Genomic DNA, 25,689 nt, shown 5'->3' with positions numbered 1-25,689 from the left:
AATTTCCAAAGAATCAATTCATTCAGGATTTCTTAAGTGCCACCTATGTGCCAGGTGCAGGGTCATGCAAGAAGTATGCAAAGATGACTAAGATGTAAGAAGTGGTTCCTGGACTCGAGGAACCCAGTGCCTACTGGGAACAACAGACACATAACAGATCCCTGCCTCTTAAAGCGAGCTCTGCATTGTAACCGCACAAACCTGAGTGGAAAGAAAGCACGGAGGAGAGAGAATTTAACCCAATGAAATACTAGAATTGATCTTGCCATTATACAAAGAGTAGCCTGTAAGAAGAGAATAAGTCATAGGAAACTTGCAACTCTGAGAACAATTTAGAACACAAAAAATTTTAATAGAAACCTGAGTTAAACATTTGCTCCTACAGCGGATTATTCAATAAGCAAGGTATGTACAGGCTTATGGTGAGCAAGGTATGCACAGGCTCGCTTGTGTTTACTAATTTGCAGGGCACAATTTCACATGGGTATCTGTTTAGACAACTGTACAAGCTCCAAATGAGCACAACTAATTGTTCTGAAATTCCCATTCTTCGCGATGTTATCCATAATTTGTTATGATCCACACAATCAAATGCTTTTGCAGAGTCAGTAAAACACAGGTAAACATCTTTCTGGTATTCTCTGCTTGAAGCCAAGCCATCTGACTACAGCAATGATATCCCTCATTCCATGCCCTCTTCTGAATCCAGACTCAATATCTTGCATTTATTACTCAGAAGAACTACCGGCACCTGCAGCGAGCCACAAGTTTTATACCTCCCTCACAGTATTTGATGTGTGATGTGTCATCAGAGGTTGTTCGTCCCAATATCTAAAGTTCTTAGCTTCCATGAATGGACTGAAATAAATATAACTTTTAATATATGTGGTTCCACTTAATATAAGACCAAGCACAGTAAACATCCTGCAGTAGTATGAGATGTGGGTCAACTTCCTTAAAATGTGTAGGGTCTCTTAAGGCATAACCCAACGACAACCAGTTGCTGTTAAGTAGATTTCAACTCAGGGCAACCCAAAAAAAACATCTCTAGTATTATTCAAGGTGAAAACCTGTATGAATCCATAATATTATGAATAACAGACATGGAAGGAACTCTACAAATCAAACAACTGTAATAACGGACATTTCTTGAGTACTTAACATAATGTTGCTGTTGTTCAGTGTCATCAATTCCTACTCATAGCGACCCTATAGAACAGAGTAGAACTCCCCCACAGGGTTTTCAAGGAATGGCTGGTGGATTCAAACTGCCCACTTTTGGTTAGCAGCCAAGCTTTTAACCAGTGCACCACCAGGGATGTTGTATTAACTGCTTTACAACCATTGTTGTTGTTGGGTGTCGTCTAGTTGGGTTCAACTCATAATGACCCTATGTACAACAGAACAAAACACAGCCTGATCCTATGTCATCCTCAAAATCGTTGCCATATTTGAGCCCATTGTTGCAGCCACTGTGTCAATCCCTTTCATCTTGGGTTTTCCTCTTTTTCACTAACCATCTATTTTACCCAGCATGATATCCTTCTCCAGAGGCTGATCCCTCTTGATAACACGTCCAGAGTATGAAACTAAACCTCACCATCCTCACTTTTAGGGAGCATTCTGACTGTTCTTCAGGCAGTCCATAGTATATTCAATATTCTTTGCCAATATCATAATTCAAAGGCATCAATTCTGCTTGTCTTCCTTATTCACTGTCAAGCTTTCACATGCATATGAGGAGATTGAAAATACCATGGGTTGGGTCGGGGGCATTTAGTCCTCCAGGTGTTATCTTTGCTTTTAGCACTTTAAAGAGGTCTCTGCAGCAGCCCAGTGAAGTATGTCATTTGATTTCCTGACTTCTGCTTCCATGGCCATTGATTGTAGATCCAAGTAAAATGAAACCTTGACTTTAATATTTTCTCCCTTTACCATGTTGCTTATCAGTTTAGTTGTGAGGATTTTTGTTTTCCTTATGTTGAGATCTAATCTATACTCAAGTCTGTAGTCTTTGATCTTCATCAGTAAGTGCTTCAAGTTCTTTGCCTTCAGCAAGCCAGGTTGAGTCATCTGCATATCTTAGGCTGTTAATGAGTCTTCCTCCAATCCTGATGCCTCGTTCTTCTTCATACAGTCCAGCTTCTTGGATTATGTGATAGGCATACAGATGCAGTAAGTACGATGAAATGATACAACCCTGATACACACCTTTCCTGACTTTAAACCATGAACTATGGCCTTGTTTCGTTCAAACTACTGCCTCTTGGTCTACATACAGGTTCCACATGAGCACAATTAAGCATTCTGGAAATCCCATTCTTCTCAATGTTATCCATAATTTGTTATGATCCACACAGTCAGAACACCTTTGCATAGTCAAAAAAACAGAGGTAAACATCTTCCTGGTATTCTCTGATTTGAGCCAGGATCCCAGCAATGATATCCCTCGTCCACATCTTATTCTGAGTCCCACTTGAATTTCTGGCAGTTCCCCTGCTGATATAGTGCTGAATTATTTTCAGCAAAATTTTACTTGTTTATGATATTAATGATATTGTTCAATAATTTCTGCATTCTGTTAGATCACCTGTCTTTGGAGTGGGCACAAATATGGATCTCTTATAGTTGACTGTCCAGGTAGCAGTCTTCCAAATTTCTTGTTATAGACTAGTGATCACTTCCAGTACTGCATCTGTTTGTTGAAACATCTCAATTGGTATTCTGTCAATTCCTGTAGCCTTGTTTTTCACCATTGCTTTCAATGCAGCTTGGACTTCTTCCTTCAATAACATTGGTTCTTGATCATATGCTATTTCCTGAAATAGCTGAACATCAACCAATTCTTTTTGATACAGTGACTCTGTGTATTCCTGCTTTCATCTTCTGATGCTTCTAGCAATGTTCAATATTTTGCCCATAGAATCCTTCAATATTGCAACTTAAGGCTTGAATTACAAACCCGTAGGGTGCAGAAATGTTAAATTAACTATATATTCAACTTTCTAGAAATGAAAAATAATTAGAAACTTTGAATCCCAAAAATATCTAATGAATGTCTAAATATTTTCTAACATGCACCACATTAGATGTGCAATATTAAGTCTACTTCAAATTTGTAAAAGCCAGAGTGATTCATCATGATTCATTTCATTTAGCTGAGTTTTGAGACAGCAAATGCAACATATAAAATTTAATTTTTAATAAATGTATATAATACACAACCAAGTAATTTCTGTTTTACAAAGCATCATTGATGTTTTACGTATGGACTTTTTAAAAAGATGATGTATGTTTTGTTATGGGTATTTTCCCCATAACTAATAAAAGAAAGAATACTTAGAATTTTATACAGAGTTATAAAGGAGACAGAAATAAAACCCTAGCTATCTAATATTATGGTATAATTCACGTGTTACTTTGAACATATTTTATAATACTCAGTGTGCTAGTGGTATGGTAAAGAGACAAATATGCACACCAGGGCATCAAGTCACAGATGAAACTCCTCCTTCTGCTGTGTACTTCAAGTAGGCCCAACTTTTGGAAAATCTGAGTTGTAGTGAAGTTTGTCTTGCCTCTTTTCTGCTATGTTTGAGTTTTCCCATCTAACTTTCTGGTTCTTCGTTCTACTCCCTCAAGGTCCTGAGATACTTAACATGTTTCATTATTTCTACATCATATAATGACAATTTAATTTACATCCCCTAAGACATTTAAATGTTAACATGCTATTCCTAAAAAATGATAACTTTATAGAGAGGAATAACTCAAAATATGAGAGTTTCAGAAACCTGGGGAAGCTTCTTGGGAAATAACTTTTTGAACAGTTTTAAAATCCTTTCCGTGATCCTTGAGCTTACCAAGTAAGTCAGCCTTCCACTCTGTCCTCTCTTCCTGCCTCAATACAATGGTGGTTACAAAAACAAGCAGTTGTTCCATTTGTCTAAAGAGCAGGCAGATTGAAGCCATGGGATCTAGAGCTGGGAGACTTAAGAGGAGCCAACAGGCCTGTAAGACAGTTGTGTTTTTTTCGAATTCTGTAAAAGAAGATCTAGTATAGCAAGTAGGTTTCCAAGTTATTGAAGTTTGTATATACAATGAAGAAAGTGGAGGGAGGGATGGAGGCCAAGAGTCTTCTCTTTAATAGAGTTGATTATCAGTCTAAAATTGTATTAGAAATAATTTCTACATGAGTGGGAACTCTTGGAGGCAAGGTGATCAAATTTCAGCTGTTGCATTTAATAGTTAATGAATACAATTTCCAAGAGAAAAACTGAAATAGTAGTTCCAAGGAATTCAAATAAGTCTTCTTAGGACCTGTCATTGTCAAGTTTCTGTCTGTCAGTCTAATTCAGAATTATACAATTGACTTGACTAACACATGCTTTTTAAAAATAAAAAGAAATCACATGAGACACAAATTGGTGAAATGAGAGTCAGCACATTCTTTCTACTCAACTCCATTTGTGGATGTATGCTGTACTCCCCCAATTATTGGGGCATTCTTTTTTAAAACACACTTAAAAGGAATAAATATTCACAGTTTAAAATGGTTTTACTGACTGAAGTTATATCTTAGACACTAAATCAACCAAATTTTCTTAATATCAACTGAGATAGCTAATGTAACTTAAGACAGAGAGAGGTGTAGACTGAAAAACTGACAAATATAATAAATTCTCAGCCAAAGGGTCTTGGAGAGAACACTTGTGCAAACTACACCAAAGGGAAAAATAAATTTCACATAGAATGTGGTATTTAAAGACATGTGAATTTAGATACAGATGAACAACAAACCTCTCTGTCTTCTCCAAGAGGTCTCTAGTAAGGGGAATTTATAGATTAATCAGGAAACCCCAATGAGATGGGATTGGCTGGTCATATGAAAGCTGCACCTGTCCCTGGTAGTTTGTGCATACTCTATTATTTAGGCTGATTGCCCTCCTGAGTCCTCATGTCATCTTGGAAAACATGCAAGTAAAAGGGTTATGTGCAGGATTCATCTTAAACTGGAGAGAGGTAATATGAATGGCTTGAAGCTTGAAGCCCAGGAAAGTGTGTTTCCCATCTTCCCGCTTTAACACCACAAGCTGGATACTTTCATCTTACAAGTAACATACTTCCAATGATTTACATTACATCATTCTTTGAGGTGATTTCTTTTCAATCTGGGTTGTAAAGCATCTCTAGGAAAGAGTCTGCTTTTTAATTAGCTGGCCTTGATTCCTTTGTCTGATCCAAATTGTTACCGGCAGATTAGCGGATGACACCAGCAATGCAAAAGGCATCTTCTAAATGACTGAACTCAGCTCCACATCTTAACCAGTAAATTCATCACTCAGATTCCCTCTGCATATCCAACGCAGTATGAACTGACACACTGAATTGCATTTTCTTTTATTTTTAATTCTTCACTTTCCAGATACAGAAAATCATTTTGGTATAACAAAAATAAGTCAAAAAGATTCAGAAGCTCAGACAGACACCTAGATCCGGTGTCAAATTTTTAAAGCACTCTTTAATGATTTCATGAAATAATCATACTTCTCAACATATAGAGTGAGGAAAGGCTGTATAATATTCACAGTAATGCATAGTAGGAAATCACTACCAGCTAAATGAGAGCTCTAATGTGGAATATGGAGAACATCAAGAGTCATCTGATTTTCTATCTGAACATTAGAAAGTCTCATTTAGAAATCAATTCTCAGTGCCATCTGTATAAGACAATCTTAATTTGGCATAACATTATTCTGTCTGTTATACACCTGCTTGTTCTCTGGACTACGAATGAAAAATAGCAACTTTTCAAGCATAATAAACCTCAAATCCTTTTAATTAGTATATCTATTGAAATGTAAAATAAAAATCAGCTTTATGCCAATGGGACTTCAGATAGCTCAGAGAATCAGGTAGAGAAATCAAAATTACTTTGGTCATTTTCAATTATTCCCAAACAGTTCCATAAAAACTGGCAAATGTGTATTAGCAAGAAACCTTCTTAAAAAAGTCATTAAGATAACACGTAAGTGGAAGTACATTACATAAAGACGGAATGCAGAAAGATTCAATCTCATCATGGTAATAAGATTCAGATATCTAACATTTCAGAATATCAGCCAGAGACAGCATCAATCTTTTTTTTTAATGAACCTTAATTTTCAGTCTCTCATGCATATCAATTTTTAAAGAACACATGAAAAACTAAACGCAGAGGCAATTTAGACAGTGATGGTCATATTTTAAAATTCAGTGGTCAATCTGTAAATCATTAAGATTTTTTAAATGGAGAGCTAACACAAGTTTTGCATTCAAATCAAGTATGAGAGACAAAACTCAATAGCAAATACTAACAAGTTTCTATATACCAACTATCATGTTAAAAAAAAATCAGTTGCTGTACCTTTAATCATCATAAATATTTATAACAAGGCCAATGTCTTCAGGCTTTTGGTTCAGATTTTAAATCACCCTCCAAGCAATTAACTGCTAAAATTACCCATTTGTCAAAAATTGATATTATGCTTACAAAGAATCCATTAGTTAATCTTGAGTATTACAGAATACCATATTGACAATGGACACACTCTGTAAGCAATTAAAATGGTAAAGTAATTCTAGAAATTTAGTTAACATTGACATTTTTCCTTATGAGTTTATTCCAGTGCTTACAAGCAATATATATTGCGAAAGATAAAACTTTAACAGATGTTTTGATGTGAATTAGTACAAAATGACCTTAGGGTATTCCATACTTTACTATGAAACCAAGAGCTGTGTGCTGTTCCATTTACTGTTCTTTTTTTTAATTTTTAAAAACCTTTTCCTTCATTCTTCAATTCTAACTGATCCCCACTAGGGAATAATCTCTTTAGTTCTTAAGCGCATGACATCTCATGTTTTATCATAAACAAGTTATAAATAAAACATTTTTTAAAAGTCTGCTTTTGGAGTTTAAAACGTTTCTATATACCACCATGCGATGTAGTGACAGGAACTCTGGTGGCATAAAGCAGCTGCAAGCTTGGCTGCTAACCAAGAGTTCAGCAGTTCAAATCCACCAGGCGCTCCTTGGAAACTCTATGGAGCAGTTCTACTCTGTCCTATAGGGTCGCTATGAGTCAGAATTGACAGCAGAGGGTTTCATTTTTGGCTTTTGATGTAGGATGAACTAAGAGTTCAAATTACCAAACTTAGAAACAAAAGAATTAATCACTGTGCTTTCCTTCTGTTTACCATAATAAATATTCAGTATTTATTACATTCTGATCATTCAATAATCTATGAAATATCCAGCCAAACACAGAGCTTTAAAGTTATTAAAAGGACATGTTCTTCTAAAGAAAATACCATATCTACCTGTTTTTCACATCTCCTTAAATTTACAGAGAACCATCAGTGTCTTATTTTAGCTCAGCTGTTTTTGTTTTCTTTTTTTAATTAACATCTAGCACAGCATTATGAACAGCTGTTAACTTAGTAAATATTAGTCTGATGTTCTTCATTGTGCATTCATAGATTTAAGTGACAATAAATATCATCACAAAAAAAAAAAAACAGCATGTCAAAATATCAAGCAGAAATACCCGGAGGGCATCTGTCACTATGTCAGAGTCAGTCCTCCTTGAGAATAATTTCACCTGCAGTGCAGATCCTAACTGTAACCCTGGAGGGGTGCCTTGTCTCTAAGCAGACAAATGGTAAGGAAAAGTCAGTGCATAGTTAGGTGAGTGGCCTCCCACAGAAACCCACATGGTAATAAGGGCCGTCTGCGTCCACGTACTGTAATTCCGATGCCAAAATACATGGAATCAACAAGCTGCATTCTATTTTTGAACCTCACAGAAGGTAAAACTATTACCTTCAGTATGAAAATGATGACAAATCTATGTGACCGAGTGCATGTAAAGCCACAACCAAGTTTATTATCTAAAGTATTAACCACGTAGTGTAAAGAAAACTGGACAAAAGAGTCAAGAACCCTTTCACAAGTTCCTTAATCTCACTGGTCCTGATCTTTCTTTCATATGAAATAAGGGGTCAGGGGAGAGGCCTAGAATGGATCACTGTTCTGAGATGCTGGTCCTGGAATGGGCTTGGCTACATCACAATCGCTTAAGGACAAGTAGTTTTTTTTTTTCTGTTAATTAGGTCACCATACAGTGTTCATATTATTATGATCACGTAAATGCTATTTACAGCTGAGGTATGAGGTTTACTATAACTCTTTTTCATTTTTTTTTTCCTGCATAACAATTTGTTTTTCTGGTGTTGGTAAGAATCTATTTTTTCCTTTGCTTAGTTTTCTCTCCTCCCATCTTATGAATCTGCACAAACACATTTGGTATTCTAGTATCAGTTTCATCTTCTTGAGGAAATCTCTCCTGGAGCCTTCTGATTTGCTCCAATCTGTACTGGTTGGTTGCTTTCCTAGCCTGATGCGTAACTGTCATCCTGGGATCCTCTTCACCATCATCCTGGGGGTTGTCCTTTACCTCTCTCCTATGGTGAACTATTACCTGTTCATCTTCTCTTCATTGGTTTATTCCCTGAGTTTTGGTAGAGTGAATCCTTGAATAGTTTCCTGGGAAAGCATGCAAATACACGAAATTTTCAACTCCCTGTACACCTGAAAATGATAATTTTACTCTCACGCTTCATTGATAGTTTGTCTTAGTACAGATCCAGAGCTGGAAATCATTTCTACGTCAGAACTTTCAAGTCTTTGCCCTGCTTGCCTTCTCCTTTCCATCACTGATATTGAAAAACCTAATGCCACTGTAATTCTTAATATTTTGTAGAAAACACTTCTTTCTTTTTGTAGATGTTTCTGTGAAGCCAGTGCTCTAAAACTTCACAACGATGAATGTTACTGACATTTTTATTTCATTCGTTTTTCTGGACCTTAATAGACTTAATCTGGAAAGTCACATCCTTTAGATCCGAAAAACTGCAGTTTAGTGATACCTTTAGTGAGTCTCACTTCTGTATATTCTACCACTATTCAGATATTGGATCCCCAGGACTGGTACTCTAACTTTTTGATACTTTCTTTTCCATTTTTCATCATCTTTATCTTTTTTGCTCTACTTTCCAGGAAATTTCTTCAATTTTATCTTCCGTCCTTAGCTAATGCTGTTGTTTCTTAATTTCTGTGATCAAATTTTTAATTTCCAAAACCTCTTTTTTTGTTCACTAAATTCTACTCTTTAAAATAATATAACATTCTCATTTTATGGCTACAACATCTTCTTTACTTCTTGAAAAGTATTAACAATAGTCTGGAATTTATTTTGAAGTTTTCTTCACTATCTTTCCTTGACTAATCAATGCAAGCAACTTTGCTTCTTCCAAGTTACTAATTTGTCAACTGGGGTCTTTACTGTAGAGTTTGCCTGGACTCTTTAGGTCTATTCTCTTGGACTGATCAGATTCTCCACAGAAGGCTCTTCCATTCTTTTGTCTGAAGGCATTGGTTTGCCACTTGTATTCTGAAAAGCCCTGGGTCAGTCCCTATATCTTACCCTCTTCCCTCATACTCTACCCCTACAGTACCTCCACTGCCCTCTCCATCCCAGCCAACCTGCCCACACCTTATTCTAGAATGGCCCTTGCAAGTCCCCTCTCACCCTCACCTCCATCCCCTCCGCTCTATGATGGAGACCCAGAAACAAGCAGTTTCGGGACAGGATGTACTCCAAGTTCACCTCTGTGCCACAGCATGCCTTGGAAAACTGCAGGCTGCAGAAGCACATAAGGCCATAAAGATGGTGGTCTATGCACCCACCAGGCAAGAGAAAAGCCAGGCAGGCCCTGGGTGATAGAGAGGCCACCAGCTGGTCTTAAAGCAGTGCCCAAGACTCTCGGCCCTGATTCTGAGCAAAGCCTAATTTTAAATTTGATTGTGACTCTAGGAGGGGAGGAGAGTATTTGAACTGTGATGAACAGCTATGGGATGAAAGAAAAGCTTGGCGAAACTTAGCTGAGAACTACTGAACAACTGTTACAAGAAATGCAGCCTAGTTGCCGAAAAAAATCAAGACAATAATAAACCGAAAAAATAGCAACCCAGAGGGCAAACTCCTCATGACCATTAGGAGATAAGGAAAAATAAAATGGAACAACAGAGGCAGAATTTACAGTTAAAATGCTACAAAAATCACCTACGATCCTGACCTGAAGGCAGAGAACACAGGAACAATCTGTGGGATGTGTTTTGTTTCACCAAAAAATTTTCACCAACACTTGTTCATAACTAATGAAACATGGAGCGCTGGTAAGAAAACCAAACAAGGAAAACAAAAATCCAGTGATTACACAGCCCTTCGGAAAGGTTCAGCCAGTTCTTTAAACTCTATCCTACTGTTGAATTTGACAGTCTAGAAGTCAAAGTTAGCTTGGAGTAGCTCTTAATTTCCACTAACAATGGTAGGTCCCTCCGCTCCTCAGAGCAAAAGGTTTCAAGTGGTAAACAAGAACAAGGATGTCAATTGTCCTGTTTGTTTTCAACCCTATGAAGGAAACACAAGGAGACAATTTGTCTGAAAAATTTTCAATGTAAAAGAAAAAAAAAGAAATTAGGCTCATGTTATTATATTCATGTTTACAGGTAAACCTGAACATCGGCAAGAAAAAACAAGCCACTTCACTTGTTAATATTTCCTCACCAATTTGACTGTTTAAAAACTATTTACTTCAAGTGACACAGATTTTTAAGAAAACTGAAGTCAAAAAATTAAAGAAAAATTTGTCAAAAAAGAAAAACCCACAACAAGAGATATGAGAAATCAACAAAGACTATAACACCATACTGCTTCTATTATTTATTAAAAATCAATGTTTTGTGAGAGGTCATACATATCCTGTGAAGAGTTTTTTTTAATGTACAACATGTCTGCCATAAAAATTTTAATGATTAATGCCCTAAATATTAAAAAGCTCTTACAACAAAGAAAATCAACCCAACAGAAAAATTACAAATGGTCAAGAAACATGTAAAAAGATGCCCAGTATCACTAGTGGTCAAGAAAACCACCAACTGAATAGACATTCCATGTTTACTTGTTACAACAGTAAAAGTTAAAATGATACATTACAGTCAACGTTAGTTGGAGTAGAGGAAAACAGTCCTCTCATACATAGCTGATGGACTGTAAAGGACAATCTTTTGGGTAATGTTTCAGTCAAGTCATTAAAATTAAAATCATACCTCTTCCTTAAGGAAGGAATTCTATTAAATAGATATCCAAGAAAAAATAAAGCTTTTATGTTAATAATTACTGCAGAATCATTTATAATAGCAACATTCTGGAAAAACACAAAGGTCCATGAATAAAATTTGAAAAAACTGTGGTATATTCACACTACGGAATAATAATGTAATTATTAGAAAGATTGAGCTACACAGTTAAGTATTGATTTAGAAAGATGTCCATGATATAAGTGAAAAAAAAAAACTAAGTTATATCATATTACATATATTATTTTTATAAACACATAGCATCATGTGTTCATATAGATTTCTAGAAGCAGAGGGGAGAGTATTAAAGAAAAAGTGTGCCATGTGGCAAAAAGTGGTGTTGATAATGAAGGGAATGATATGAAAACTAATAATTTAACTTCATAATAATTGGTTCTCAGAGTCATATAATGTAATCATTTGAATTACAAAACGTAAGCAAACCATTAAGCCTTCAGACACAATTTTCGTATCTTCTAACTACCCAATACATGCCAAAAAAGAGTCTCTTGTTTCAAGCTTAAAACTTGGGGACAAGTTCTCAAGATACTTGCTAGGTCAAATCTTAGGAACACTTAGTTCTTTTGACAATAGTATTCAAATTTTGAGTGTAAGAAATGAAGGAGTAGTAGAACGTAAAACCATTTTTATCTGTTGTGAGTACAAGCGAAAAAATATACACTGGAGACTGACCATAACATTGTTCTGGAGGTCATAACAATGAATACTGAATACTGTAACAAGCTCGGTATTTTAGTATTGGGCTCCGTGCTAGGGCTATCTGAAATGTCCCTCTACAAAAATAGTATTAAAATAGGATCCCAGTGGATCTCACTCAATATTGATGCAATTTCTTCCACGAAGAAAAAAAAATAAGATAAGAAAAAAAAAATCCAATGAAAATGATGTTTAATGCTAAGAATGGTTTACAGCCAGTAAACTGAAGCAATGGCTATGGCTTACTTCTGTATTACTTCATTTTATAAAAGGATTAAAAACAAAAATAGTTATGGTAGATATGTTAGTCTTCAGCTCAGAAAATGTGCACGATGAATGCTAACACTTAAAAAGATCTTTTCCTACCTTCACATTGTCTGGATGCAGCCCCCCAGGGTGCTTGTCCATGTACTGACATAAATCAGTGTGCTAGAAGAAAAAAGGAAAAATGTATTAACGTCCCTCCGGCTATAACATGATGAATCAATATTTTTCTACTTCAAAGTCACCATTACCTCTGAACAAAGCAAATATAAGAATAATGGGTAGATATCTCCGTGTACACAGTTGCATGTCCGCCTGCCCATTTTTAACTACAATTGAATCATTATCTTTACTTCTAGGCTCTGTTTTATGTTAAATATGTCTATGTATTAGAAGGCATACATGTCCATAATTTGTTAAAGAGTTTAATTTCTTCCTCATTGAATACATATTCCCATACATTAACCTAAAAAAGTTTTTTAAAGCAGAATTAACAAATCCAATTACAGTCCCATTATCTTTAATTTTTTAAGTGCAAATGGAAGTTATGATTATTTTATATGTGATGAAAAATTACAAATATGCCATAGTAATAAAATTAAGCATTTGGCTTATTTAAATTCTAATACCTACATTTTCGGGCAGTTCTACTCTGTCCTATAGGGTTGCTATGAGTCGGAATCGACTTGACGGCACTGGGTTTTTTTATATTCATAAATAATGATTTTTATGTTTCCAGAAGTTCTGAATATGTCTGAGTAAATATACTTTATAAATTAATAGCAATACTTCCAAAATTATAAATTAGGACAATGCATCCAGATATAAGTTAAACGGAATATCCCGAGATACCATCTTAGGATGTTATTCTTTTACATATACCATGCTCAATTTGACCATAATCCTGTATTTTCTTCTTCAAGCTTTTTCTGTTTATATTAAGCACTACATGGAATTTTCAAGAAATATGTAGAGTTGCTCTTCAAATTTTTCTTCTCTTATGAAGATACCAAAAGATTTGTAATACTGAAACATTTAGTCATTCTGCAAAATCCAGTAAACATGGGTATTTGTGTCCCATTATCAGGCTTGAGAAAACCCTGGTGGCATAGTGGTTAAGTGCTACGGCTGCTAACCAAAGGGTTCGAATCCGCAGGCGCTCCTCAGAAACTCTATGGGGCAGTTCTACTCTGTCCTACAGGGTCGCTATGAGTCAGAATCAACTCGATGGCACTGGGTTTGGTTTTGGATTTTTGGTTTATCAGGTTTGAATCGTTGAAGGACTCCATACAAGTTTTATTTAAGAATCTTGCTTTAGCAAATGTGACAATAGTTCAAATTCATTCACTGAGTTTTATTGCATGACGGGTGATAACTGCTGAGGACACAGAGCATAATTTAGAATTTATTCATTCATTCTTCAAGGATCTCTTGAGCCCTTATTATGTTCCAGGCACTATACTCATCACTAAGGAGATGGAACTGAATGGAACAGATGCAATAGAAAACAGACACTCCAGTAGTACCAGTAGAGTACGTTGTATAATATTTTAAGACTGTACTGGGTAACGTTTGAAGATATAACAAGGGAACCTAATGTGATCTAGAAACTTCAGCAAGCCTCAGGAAGAAATTACTTCTAAGTAAGATAAGAGTAGAGGCTGAATGAAGTGATACATCCATTTAAAGGTGAAGAGACAAAAGGTGACAGAATAAATGCTCTTAGATATATTCTGAGACAAAATTGCCTTTGTCTTAAACCACATCCAAGGTATTTACCTTCTAAAAGTCAAAGCGCCATAAGGGCAGAAACTATGTTTGATTTAGAAATTAATTGTATCTCTACTGTGAGACAAAATGTCAGACACAGAGAAGAAGAAACTAAATAAACACAGGTGTAAACATGTTTAGATATAGGATAGCTCCAAAAACATGACCCTAAAATATGATTATAATGCGTCCCATGGAGTTTTTCCTCAGTAACTATTTAAAAGTTTTATCTCATATATTTAAAAAATGGAAGAATATGTTCTGAACCCCCAAATGCCACTTCATAACTCCATATTATTGACTTCCTTATCATTTCAAATATGGACAATGTCTCCCTTGGAAAATATTTTTGAAGACCAAATAAGACACTGCATGTGAAAGTTCTCTTTACCTATAATGTAATACACAAAAATAAGGTATCATTTAAAATACTGCCTACCACACAATAAGAAATATAAGGGCAAGAACTGTACCTAATTTGTTCAATGCTTCACACACAACAAAAACAATAGGAAGTACAACCAATCATATCAATAATCACATATTCATGATGAGTTAAAATTCTTACTAAAAATATAAAGTCTCAAAATAGGTTAAAAAGCAAAGAAACAAAATCAAATACACACTGTTTACAAGAAAACAAACAAACAAAACATAGAAAGCTTGAAAATAAAAAATATATATATTGATATTACATTTTATATTACATATTTCTATTTTGGAAAACCTGGTGGCATCGTGGTTAAGTGCTATGGCTGCTAACCAAAAGGTCAGCAGTTCAAATCCACCAGGCGCTCCCTGGAAACTCTATGGGGCAGTTCTACTCTGTTCTATAGGGTCGCTATGAGTCAGAATCGACAGCAATGGGTTTGGATTTTTTTTGGCTTTATTTCTGTTCTATGTTACTTATATTACAACTCGATGGCACTGGGTTTGGTGTTTTTGGGTTTATATTAAAAATGACTCGGAATCAACTAGATGGCAACAGGTTTGGTTTTATACTGAAAATACCAATAAAAAGAATCAGATATACCAATGTAAATATTAGACATACTAGAAAATTATTAAATATTTTTGCACCTAATAACATGGCACAACAAAAGCTAAAATTGACAGAACTAAGAGAAACTGACAAATTAACAAGATCTTGAAGAGTTAAGCTAACTTCTTCCAGAAATCAACAGATCAAATTGGCAATAGAAAATAAGGCTATAAGGAATATGAAGAACGCAATTAAACACCACGTCTAATTTGTGCTCAATAAGCTCATGCTATGCATGCTTTTTAAATACAAATGGCATATTCACAAAATTCACAATGTATTAGACACAGAGGAAATCTGAACAATTTCCAGAAAGCAGAAGTCATACTCCATGCCCTTCTCACAGCTAAATGACCTTAAAAATTAATACTATATTTCATCAACTCTAAGACACACTATTCTTTTCATCTCCGACACTGAAATACATCTTATAATTACTATTAGCTCAGCAGTAGCTGGAATACAGTTGTCATTGCCTATGTTTGAGCAAACTTACTTGCTACTTTGATGGCATAACTGATCAACAAAAAACTTAAGGACCATCTGAGGAGAAAGATGGAAAGATGAACACTAACCTGTCATCTGGAAACCATTTATTGAAATTTTCAGGTAAGATAAATAAATAAATAAATAAAGGTACCAGAATTAAAACTTACACAGCTCCTTCAATAAGCATAAAATAAAAATTCTAAATGATAAGAAAGTACTGGATCACAACTTAGTTGAAAGCACTTCCTTGGCAGTTGTCTTAGTTATCTAGTGCTGCTATAACAGAAATATCACAAATGGATGGCTTTAACAACAAAAAATTTATTCTCTCACAGTCTAGTAGGCTACATCCAAATTCAGGGTGTCAGCTTCAGGGGAAGGCTTTCTCTGTTGGCTCTGGAGGGAGGTTTTTGTCATAAATCTTCCCCTGGACTAGGAGCTTCTCCTCGCAGGAACCCTGGGTCCAAAGGACGCGCTCTGCTCCCAGCACTGCTTTCTTGGTGGTATGAGGTCCCACTCTCTGCTTGCTTCCCTTTCCTTTTATCTCTTGTAAGATAAAAGGTGGTGCAGGCCACACTCCAGGGGAACTTCCTTTACATTGGATGTGACCTTAGTAAGGGTGTTACAATCCTACTCTAATCCTCTTTAACATAAAATTACAATCACAAAATGGAGGACAACCACACGATACTGGGAATCATGGCCTGATCAAGATGATACATATTTTGGGGGGACACAATTCAATCCATGACAGTAGTGTATAAAATTTTTCCTCCAGTTGATAGTGGCTAGAGTACAATGGAAATAGGAAGGAAAAGAAGGAAGAAAGGAAAGCAAAAGGATGGAGAGAAAGAGAAAATAAGAAAAGAAGGCAGAAAATCTATTTTCTAGGAAAATAAAAAAATATTTTAAAATATTTTGTAAAAATATTTAAATTTCTAAAAGAAAATTTAAATCATTTAAAAAGTAATAAGAACATTATATTTCAAAGCAATGAAAGTGGTCACAGTATTATTCACAGGAAGATTCAGAGCTTTAAAGGCATTTACTATAAGAATGACTGAAAATAAATAAAACAACCAGTAAACTCAAGTTAGAGAATATCAAACAACAAAAAGACTCAGAGAGAGTAAAGGGGTTCATGCATTTAATAACAGAAATTAATTAAATAGAAAAACTAGAAAACAACAGGATTGATCAATAAAACAAAAACTCACTTCTCTGAAAAGTCCAATAAAAGACAAATCTTCAGGAAGTCTGATTTTTTAAAACAACAAGGGTTTTGCCAAGATGCAATCAACATTAAGAATGATAAAATGGTATAACTTAAAATGTGGAGACTAAAAACATAAGAGAGTAACCCCATGAGACAGAGTAGAACTGCCCCATAGGTTTTTCTTGGCTGCAATCTTTACAAAGGCAGATCACCAGGTCTTTTTCCCACAGAGCCACTAGATGGGTTCGAACCACCAACCTTCAGGCTATCAGCTGAGTGCTTAACCATTGTACCACCAAGGCTCCCTATAAACATCATTAAACCAATAAATTGGATATCTAGATAAAAATGAAGATTGAAGTCAAGGATTTCATTTTACTTGGATCCACAATCAACAGCCACGGAAGCAGCAGTCAAGAAATCAAAAGACGCATTGCATCGGGCAAATCTGCTGCAAAGGACCTCTTCGAAGTGTTGAAGAGCAAAGATGTCACCCTGAAGACTAAGGTGTGCCTGACCCAAGCCATGGTATTTTCAATCACATCATATGCATGTGAAAGCTGGACAATGAATAAGGAAGACCGAAGAATTGATGCCTTTGAATTGTGGTGTTGGTGAAGAATATTGAATATACCATCCACTGCCAAAGAACAAACAAATCTGTCTTAGAAGAAGTGGGGCCAGAATGCTCCTTAGAGGCAAGGATGGCGAGACTGCATCTTACATACTTTGGACATGTTGTCAGGAAGGATCAGTCGCTGGAGAAGGACATCATGCTTGGCAGAGTACAGGGTCAGCGGAAAAGAGGAAGACCCTCAACAAGGTGCATTGAAACAGTGGCTGCAACAATGAGCTCAAGCATAACAACGATTGTGAGGATGGCGCAGGACTGGGCAGTGTTTTGTTCTGTTGTGCATAGGGTCCCTATGAGTCAGAACCAACTCGACGGCACCTAACAACAACAAGGTAAAATTTATGCTGTTTCTAAGAAAACATGCTATTAAATTAGATTCTGGAAGATGGGAATTGAAGAGCTATACCTAAAAAAGGCACCAAGTTCAGGCGGTTTTAATGGAAATACTCCAAATCTTCAAATAGCAGATATAAGTTACTTTATAGTACAGGAGCCCTGATGGCACAACGGTTAAGCGCTAGCGAACCAAAAAGGTCGAAGGGTCAGCAGTTCAAATCACTCAGTGGCTCTGAGGGAGCAAAGTCTGGTGATCTGCTCCCTTAAAGATTACAGCTGTGGGAAACCTTATGGGGCTGTTCTACTCTGTCCAATAAGGTTGCTGTGAGCCGAAATCGACTGGATGACACCTAACAACCAAGCTGGAGGACAGATAGGCTACTCTACAAAGAAAAAGATAAGAAGTCTCCCACACCCTCTTTTAGGCTACAATGTCAAACAAGACAAATGGGAGGGAGAAAAAAGGGAGGGGAAGAACTAAACCAAACTTTCATATGATCATAAAAAAGCCAAACCCATTGCTGTCTAGTTGATTCTGACTAAAAATAATAGCAGTATATTATAAAAGATTAACATACCAAGACCAAACAAGGTTAATCCTAGGAATAAATAGTTTGACGTAAAAAGATCTATTACTGTGATCCTCTCAAATGAACAAATTAAAGAGTAGAATGGCGATGGGTATAAGAACTTTTGTGGTAGTATATTTCTGACATATATTTATTAACCGCTAATTCTGCAAAAACAAAGCAGAGTCCCTGCTCTTATGGAGCTTACAGTCTGTGAATTTTATATACTTGTAAATTAAATTTTTTTTCTAAGAAAGGTAAAATAGTCAAGCTTTTTGTTTAACATAAAGAGAGAGAAAACATCAAGGTGGAAACAAATTCCTGGTCCTCAAGCGACACATGATGTCCTTCTGAGGACAAGATGTCCAATGACATCAATACCATGAATTACAGACAAGAGTTCTTCTCCAGAAATAAAATCTTGAAAAACTTAATATAGATTTTTCAAAGCTTTCAAATTTTAAAATCCATTATTTCCTTAGGTGTATGGCATGAAAATGAGATGCACGTACGTGTGTGTGCACCCACACATATATCACATGCATGCACACGTGGCTGTCACTAACTGTGCAACCTTGGTGATGTAACCTCTGTATGTCAATATCCTAATCTTATAGTAAGGATAATCCTAGTACCTATCTCATATGGTTATGGTAAAAATTAATGAGTTAATACCCATGAAAGCTTCAGGACATGGTACATGCTATAGATGATGATGAAGTGGTGATAATGAAAATGCTGATGAAGATGATGATTTCCTATGATATGTTTAGGGCTAGAAGTCGGGAAAGACACTTGGGAGGACTGCAGTAAGAAACAAGAATGAAAGATACAGTTGGGAAACTGTAACTCTTAGGGGTGGCATTTCCTACTTACATATATGGTCTTCTTGTCTGTGTGCCCAGCCATTCTCATTCACGCTCTACTGCTCTCTACACACAACCAGTGAAAATATGTCTGGCAAATATACCATTAACCTCAGATGGCTCTGGGTACACAGTGGCAGGAATGAGAGGATCTCAGATGCAGGAAGGGACAGGAGGTAGTACAAGCTATACAGTTTTCCCTTAGTAGTATTTTTCACAAACTTCTATTTTACCTAAGATAAATGCTGTTTCTTTCCCTTTTCTCTTTTAATGCACAGTACTATGCCTGGAACTGCATTAAAAAAAAAATTTTTTTTATACGTATCTATATTCCAAATTTCATTATGTCTTTTCTTTCTTTTTATTTCTCTCCTGAGTTCTAGTTATTATCTGGCCCTTATGATTTACACCGGTCCAGAATTACAGAACTTAACAATAATGCCAGAAGGTACTTCTTAGTCATTGCCTTTGTTAAACATCAGCCTAGGTATCTAAGTTCTGAATAAAAGATCCCTAAGCCACATGACCAGCAAGTCATTCTCCTCTGCTGAGATATTGAAAATCTCAGGTCCATCTGGCTTCATCCGCAGCTATTTCTTGTTCTAATACCAGAAGGAGCACCTATACGCTGGATGCCAGGTAACTGTACATCAAACAAAACCACTGTTTCTCCTCCAATCTCCATCATGGTTCAGGCTTACATCTCCTCTTTCCCCACTACATTATGCCTCACTTCAGCTTCCCATATCACCCCTCTTTTTCACTCCATCACTACTGCCGTTCTTCATCGTAAAGCCATTAGAATCATTTGTGTCTGACAAGTTAGTACCTGAACGCCTAAGAACAGCACATCCAAGGAGTGGGTGGTTTTAAATGAAAGCTTATCAAATGTGGCTAGAGTTATGACCAAGCCGAAGATGGAAGTGAAAACAGAAGGGACTCCAAAAGGCTCAATCCCTATATTCTACATTCCTCTCAAAATCAAGTTCCCTCTTCTTCATTATTGACTACCCAGCAAGTAGCTTTTATTTGGTTATTTACATAGGTGCAAAGGAGTTCCTAAGGAAAAGAATTTGAGGAAAGTATCTGAAATCATAGGAAGAAAGGTCTGGAGTCTACTTCCAAAAAATCAGCCAATGAAAACCCTGGGGATCGTAACAGTTCAACCCACAACTAATCAGGGGGATGGCCCAGGTCAGGGCAGCATTTGCTTCTGTTGCACATGGGGTTGAGGCTGACTCAATGGCAGCTAATAACAACAACGACATCTGAAATCATAACCCCCTAGAGGCTAAGTGTTCTCTATAAAAAAAGTCTGCCAACTAGGGAAGCCAGGACAACCTGTTCAAAAACAAAATAAATCAAAAGTTTGCAAGGTTTATAACTGGAGTTTCCCCATACTGATTTGATTTCTCTGTGAATGGATCAATTTAGAAAGCAGGAAAGAAATCTCCCTTGTAAAAAGGCAAGACATGGGAAGACCACAGAAAATTAAAGAGTTTTTACTCATAAGCCCTTTCAGCACATTAGGGTCTGAGTTAATTTTAATTACATGTAGACCTGAGAACTACTGGACTAACATTAGTCATGTGCTGCACACAGCCATGACACTTAAAGCGAAAGACACAAAAGATAACAACAAATTATGAACATAATGCCATTTTTAAAATAGGCCTGAATGGAGAACAGTCCTTTAAGAGAGGACCAAGAGAGAAAGGTCAGCAGAAGACACAGATGAGAAACAAGCTGGACTCTGACATTTCCCTCTCCATTCTTTATCCTTCATGAACTTAATCTTGAATCTGGAGAAAGATGTAATATCCCTTCACCTAAAGCCACTGGTGCTATGCGTGGTACAAATGGTTAACACTCTTGGCTACTAACCTAAGAGTGGGAGGTTCAAGTCCACTCAAAGGTGCCCTACAAGAAAGGCCTGGCAACCTACTTCCAAAATATCGGTCACTGAAAACCCTATGGAGTACAATTTCTACTCTGACACTCATGGGGTCGCAATGAGTCAGAACCGAATTGGTGGCAACTGGTACTGGTAAAGCCACTGGTAAGAAGGCTGCCTGAAGTCCACAAGTTCATAGAACCTCTTAAACATGAAGTTCTGTCCATTTTCCAGGGTAGAAACAAGTACAAGTCAATTTTCAAGTAGGCTTGAGCATTTGGTATGTGCTTATGTTTCTCTTTAAGCTATTTATTATCCATGAAATAAGGTTTTCCAATTGTTAACCGCTCAAATGAGGAAACCTCCTGTAAAGAGTAAGTCTGCTTTTGCATTAGCATCAACATGAAGATTGGACTTTTCTCATTAAGCAGAAGTCCAAATAAAGTCCCTTCCCAAACACATGGGTTTGTTTCCATTCTCCTATAATATTAAGCATGGTGTCCACAATACTTGTCAGCTAATTTTGATGTTCTTTAGAAGCACTGCCAAAAAATGATGTTGAAAATAACACAGCCCTGTTTTTAGCATCTAGTCTAAGGAAATCTTTCTGTGGAGATGACCAAAAGAAATTCTTCTTTTGAAGTTTTATGTTAAACATAGCCTCTACATCCTTATAATTCCGCTCAATCTAGTTTTTCATTTTGACAACGAGTGGAAAATCAGTATATTCAGGCTTGGTATAGTTTTCATAACTTTTTTCAAATTGCTTCACAAAAATAAGAATATAGGAAAATTATAGAAGATAACAAAGCCAAGTCTCAGTTTCTTTATCCTTAGTATGTTGGTGCCATGGGTTGAATTATGTCCCCCAAAAAACATGTGTATCAATTTGGCTGGGTCATGATTCCCAGTATTGTGTGGCTGTCTTCCATTTTGCAATTATGATTTTATGTTAAAGAGGATTAGGGTGAGATTGTATCATCCTTACGAAGGTCACATCCCTGATCCAACATAAAGGAAGTTTCCCTGGAGTGTAGCCTGCACCACCTTTTATCTTACAAGAGATAAAAGGAATGGGAAGCAAGCAGAGAATTGGGAACCTCATACTACCAAGAAAGCAGTGCTGGGAGTAGAGCATATCCTTTGGGCCCAGGGTCCCTGGGCAGAGGAGCTTCTAGTCCAAGGGAAGACTGACAAGATGGACCTTCCTCCAGAGCAGAGAGAGAAAGAAAGTCTTCCCCTGGAGCTGACGCCCTGAATTTGGACTTGTAGACTGTGAGAAAATAAATTTCTCTTTGTTAAAGCCACCCACTTGTGGTATTTCTGTTACAGCAGCACTAGATGACTAAGCAGTAGGCTTATTTTTTTTTTAATGTTGTTATTGGTTGCTGTCGAGGTGGTTTCAATTCATAGTGACCCTATGTATGGCAGAATGAAAAGCACCTGATCTTAAGGCATGTTCACAATCGGTGCTATGTTTGAGCCCATTGCTGCAGCCACTGTGTCAATCCATCTCATTGAGGGTCCTCCTTTTTTTTTTGCTGACCCTCTGCTTTGCCAAGCATGATGTCCTTCTCCAGGGACTGGTACTTCCTGATAACACGTTCAAAGTACGTGAGATGAAGTCTCATCATCCTTGCTTTTAAGGAGCATTCTAGCTATATTTCTTCCTAAAACATACGTGTTTGTTCTGTGCTTTTATTTTGAAATTAAAGAAAACCTGATGTATAAAGCCGACATTTAAGTGGAAATATGTGATTTAAAGAAAAAAAAAAAGATAGACTAGGTTATGAACTGATAACGTGTGAATGAGAGGCACAGTAATAAAGGGCCCTCTTTTCTCTGACTAGCCTTTGAAATAAGATTAACAAGCCCCCCCAGAAGTCTGATTTCACCTAGAGGTGCCTCAGATGAAAGGCTTGACGATCTGCTTCTGAAACACTAGCCACTGAAAACCCTGCAGAGCACAGTTCTACTCTGATACACATGGGGTCGCCAGGAGTTGGAATCTACTCAACGGCAACAGGTTTGGTGTTTTTTTAGTCCTTATCTAAGTTTGATTCTAGATAACTCAATCTCCTCCAGGTAAGCAACCCCCTATAAAGATCCTTTAAATATACTCTTGATGGAAAAAGACAATAACTGATTAAGAGATCAGAACTCAAGAAAATTTCTAATTTCCGAGGGACAAAGGCAATGATTCCTACCGTTTGGTGGTACCTCATATGCTACCAAAATTAATGACAATGATGGTTAAGTGTTCGTATGGCCAAGGCACCTTTGTTACCACCGTCCCATGTCTGGAATACATCACACATCCCACACGCATTCTGACTAAAAGCACTCTTGAAGGGTATCTAAAAGTTATGAACTTTGGTAGAACTCAGTATCAGTTTAGTTGTTAATCTATTTCACCTGTAGCTCACTACACTCATCAAACTTATCACAGAATACTTACTGCTAGAAGCAAATGAAGAAAACTTATAGAAATAGAGCCCTCCTCTCTTCTACAGCAATCAATGCCATTTTCTTCTAGATATAATTTCTGTATTAATCAGTCTAAATTGCTGTAAGAACTAAAGCACCAAACTACTGAGGAGTTAAGTTCAAACTGCTCTTATATCAAGTCCACCAGTTTAAACTGACTTTGAAATTGCATTTTTCCTGCGAAGCTTTATAGTATTCATCTATTTCATTCCTAAATCAGCCCAACACATGGGCGTTATTCATTTATAAGAAAAAAATAAAATAAAAGAAACATTAACCAACTCTTCCATTAAAACAAAACTACAGGCATTTAGGATGCTTATTAGACAAAGTTTGTACACATGATATATCAAAGTGGTTCATTTTAAAAACAATGATTAAAAATAAAACTTATTTATTTATTTACTGTTATTTAGGCTTTATGCTAATACAATAATCTATGATCTTTAATGGCAATAACAAGATATTCATAAAAAATTTTTTTTTTATTCATAGGCAGTATAAAATGTTCTCTTTCCTCTGAAGTAAAAATTCTAATTGCAACTAAAATATTTGTGCCCCAAATTGCATCATAAGACGTGATAGGATAGTAGAGACAATATAATCTTCCCATCTATTCTATCATCACCCATTTAAAGATGTTATTCTCATACATTTCCCACTATTCCTGCACAAACTTATTTTGCATATTATAAAGATTATTTCCAGGTTATTTTATTTTTACTCAGTTTTAAGCCACTAAGGAAATGCTCGAAATTCTAGCAGTAACCACATACACACAATGGCTTATATTACATAAAAATCTTCCCATAGCAATCACAGTGCTGTAGTTTATTCCTAATTAAATTAGCCTTTTTTTTTTTTTTTTTAAACCATATAACCTATCTTCATCTTCCTCTTTGGTCATAATAAATCTATATGTAACTTAGCTGTCCCATAATTCTACCTAATATGTTTCAGCTGTCAATTTTGAATTCAAAATGCATGGGCAGCCTGGGGCTGGTGACTGGAACAGGGAGCATTTCCAACCACATCTCAATCATGTAAAACCAGCAACCTGAAAGATCTCTTCCATTAAAACAAAAAACTTACTATTTGGCTTCTGGCAATGACATCACGGGCAGACAGATTGTATAGCTCTGCCAAAGCAGTAAGACTACTGCAAGCCATTCTTCTCTGATTAAAAAATGCAGACATTCATGCTTCAATAGTTCAAGTGTCTGAAGTAGTTTCAATATTGTAGGGGCTATAAATATATCTATCACACAACTTACATCAACTCAAGTTTTTACTGGTGTACAACTTATTAACAGCAATTACATTAATCAGCTACCCTTAATCAACCTGGTTTTTTAAAAAATGACAAAAAAGAAAGTAGTTGCTGAGGCTGCTTTAAAAAAAAAATATTGTAGGGACTAATTCTTAAACCAAAACACATATCTATACCAATCTATCATTCATTTTATAACATTTCTAGCAGGTATATATGATCTTCATTTTTTACACCGAGTTAATTCAACATATTATTTTTAGGTAGTTTCAAGAAATTTAGGGAAATATTCTAAAAGTGGAACATTATAATGCTATAGAACCATATGAAATTCAGACTTTAAAACAATGTGTAAAATGTGTTCTCTTGAAACAGAGGAGGAGAGGGCTACCCAGTATGGTATATATATCCTCTGGCAAACCATTCACAAGCTAAACTATATAATAAACTTTAACAAAGCCAAATGCCACTTTAAAAAGATGGTCATACTATTTTAGAACCTGGTTCATTTTTTTGAAGAAAAAATAGCCAATCAGATATCAATAATTTTTAAAATAATATTTAACAAAGTAGGTCATGTAAAGTTTAACAGATTCAAAGCTTGAGATGGAAGAGGAAAAAAGACATTGGAATAGTTGTCATGAACGTCTTCACTCTGAAAACACCTTTTGGAGATGCCCTGCTTGACATACGAAAGGTCCTGAAATTAAGCGGGGAGGCAGCATGATGAGTGAGAAGAGGTGAAAACAGAGAACTAAAGAGGAAGAGAGGAAAGAAAGGGGAGAAGGGGAAGATAAAGGAATTAATGGTAGCCATCCTGCTTCCATAAAGATTTACACGTTGCTGTTGAGTCAATTCCGACTCACAGTGACCCTATAGGACAGATTAGAATT

The 25,689-nt window shown here is 36.2% G+C and overlaps 1 protein-coding gene across 1 annotated transcript in view; it reads right to left on the bottom strand.

Moving 5' to 3' along the window:
• Positions 1-25,689, bottom strand: part of CDK14 (cyclin dependent kinase 14) — a 687,166-nt gene that overhangs the window by 320,043 nt on the left and 341,434 nt on the right. Inside the window, exon 7 of the mRNA XM_010587282.3 lies at positions 12,326-12,388. Coding sequence (XP_010585584.1) covers positions 12,326-12,388 — 63 coding nt within the window. The remainder of the gene's footprint in view (positions 1-12,325; positions 12,389-25,689) is intronic.

This window comes from Loxodonta africana, chromosome 8, assembly GCF_030014295.1.
Source record: "Loxodonta africana isolate mLoxAfr1 chromosome 8, mLoxAfr1.hap2, whole genome shotgun sequence".
In the NCBI taxonomy this organism is placed as follows: domain Eukaryota; kingdom Metazoa; phylum Chordata; class Mammalia; order Proboscidea; family Elephantidae; genus Loxodonta; species Loxodonta africana.
This window is presented reverse-complemented; position numbering and strand designations above follow the sequence as displayed.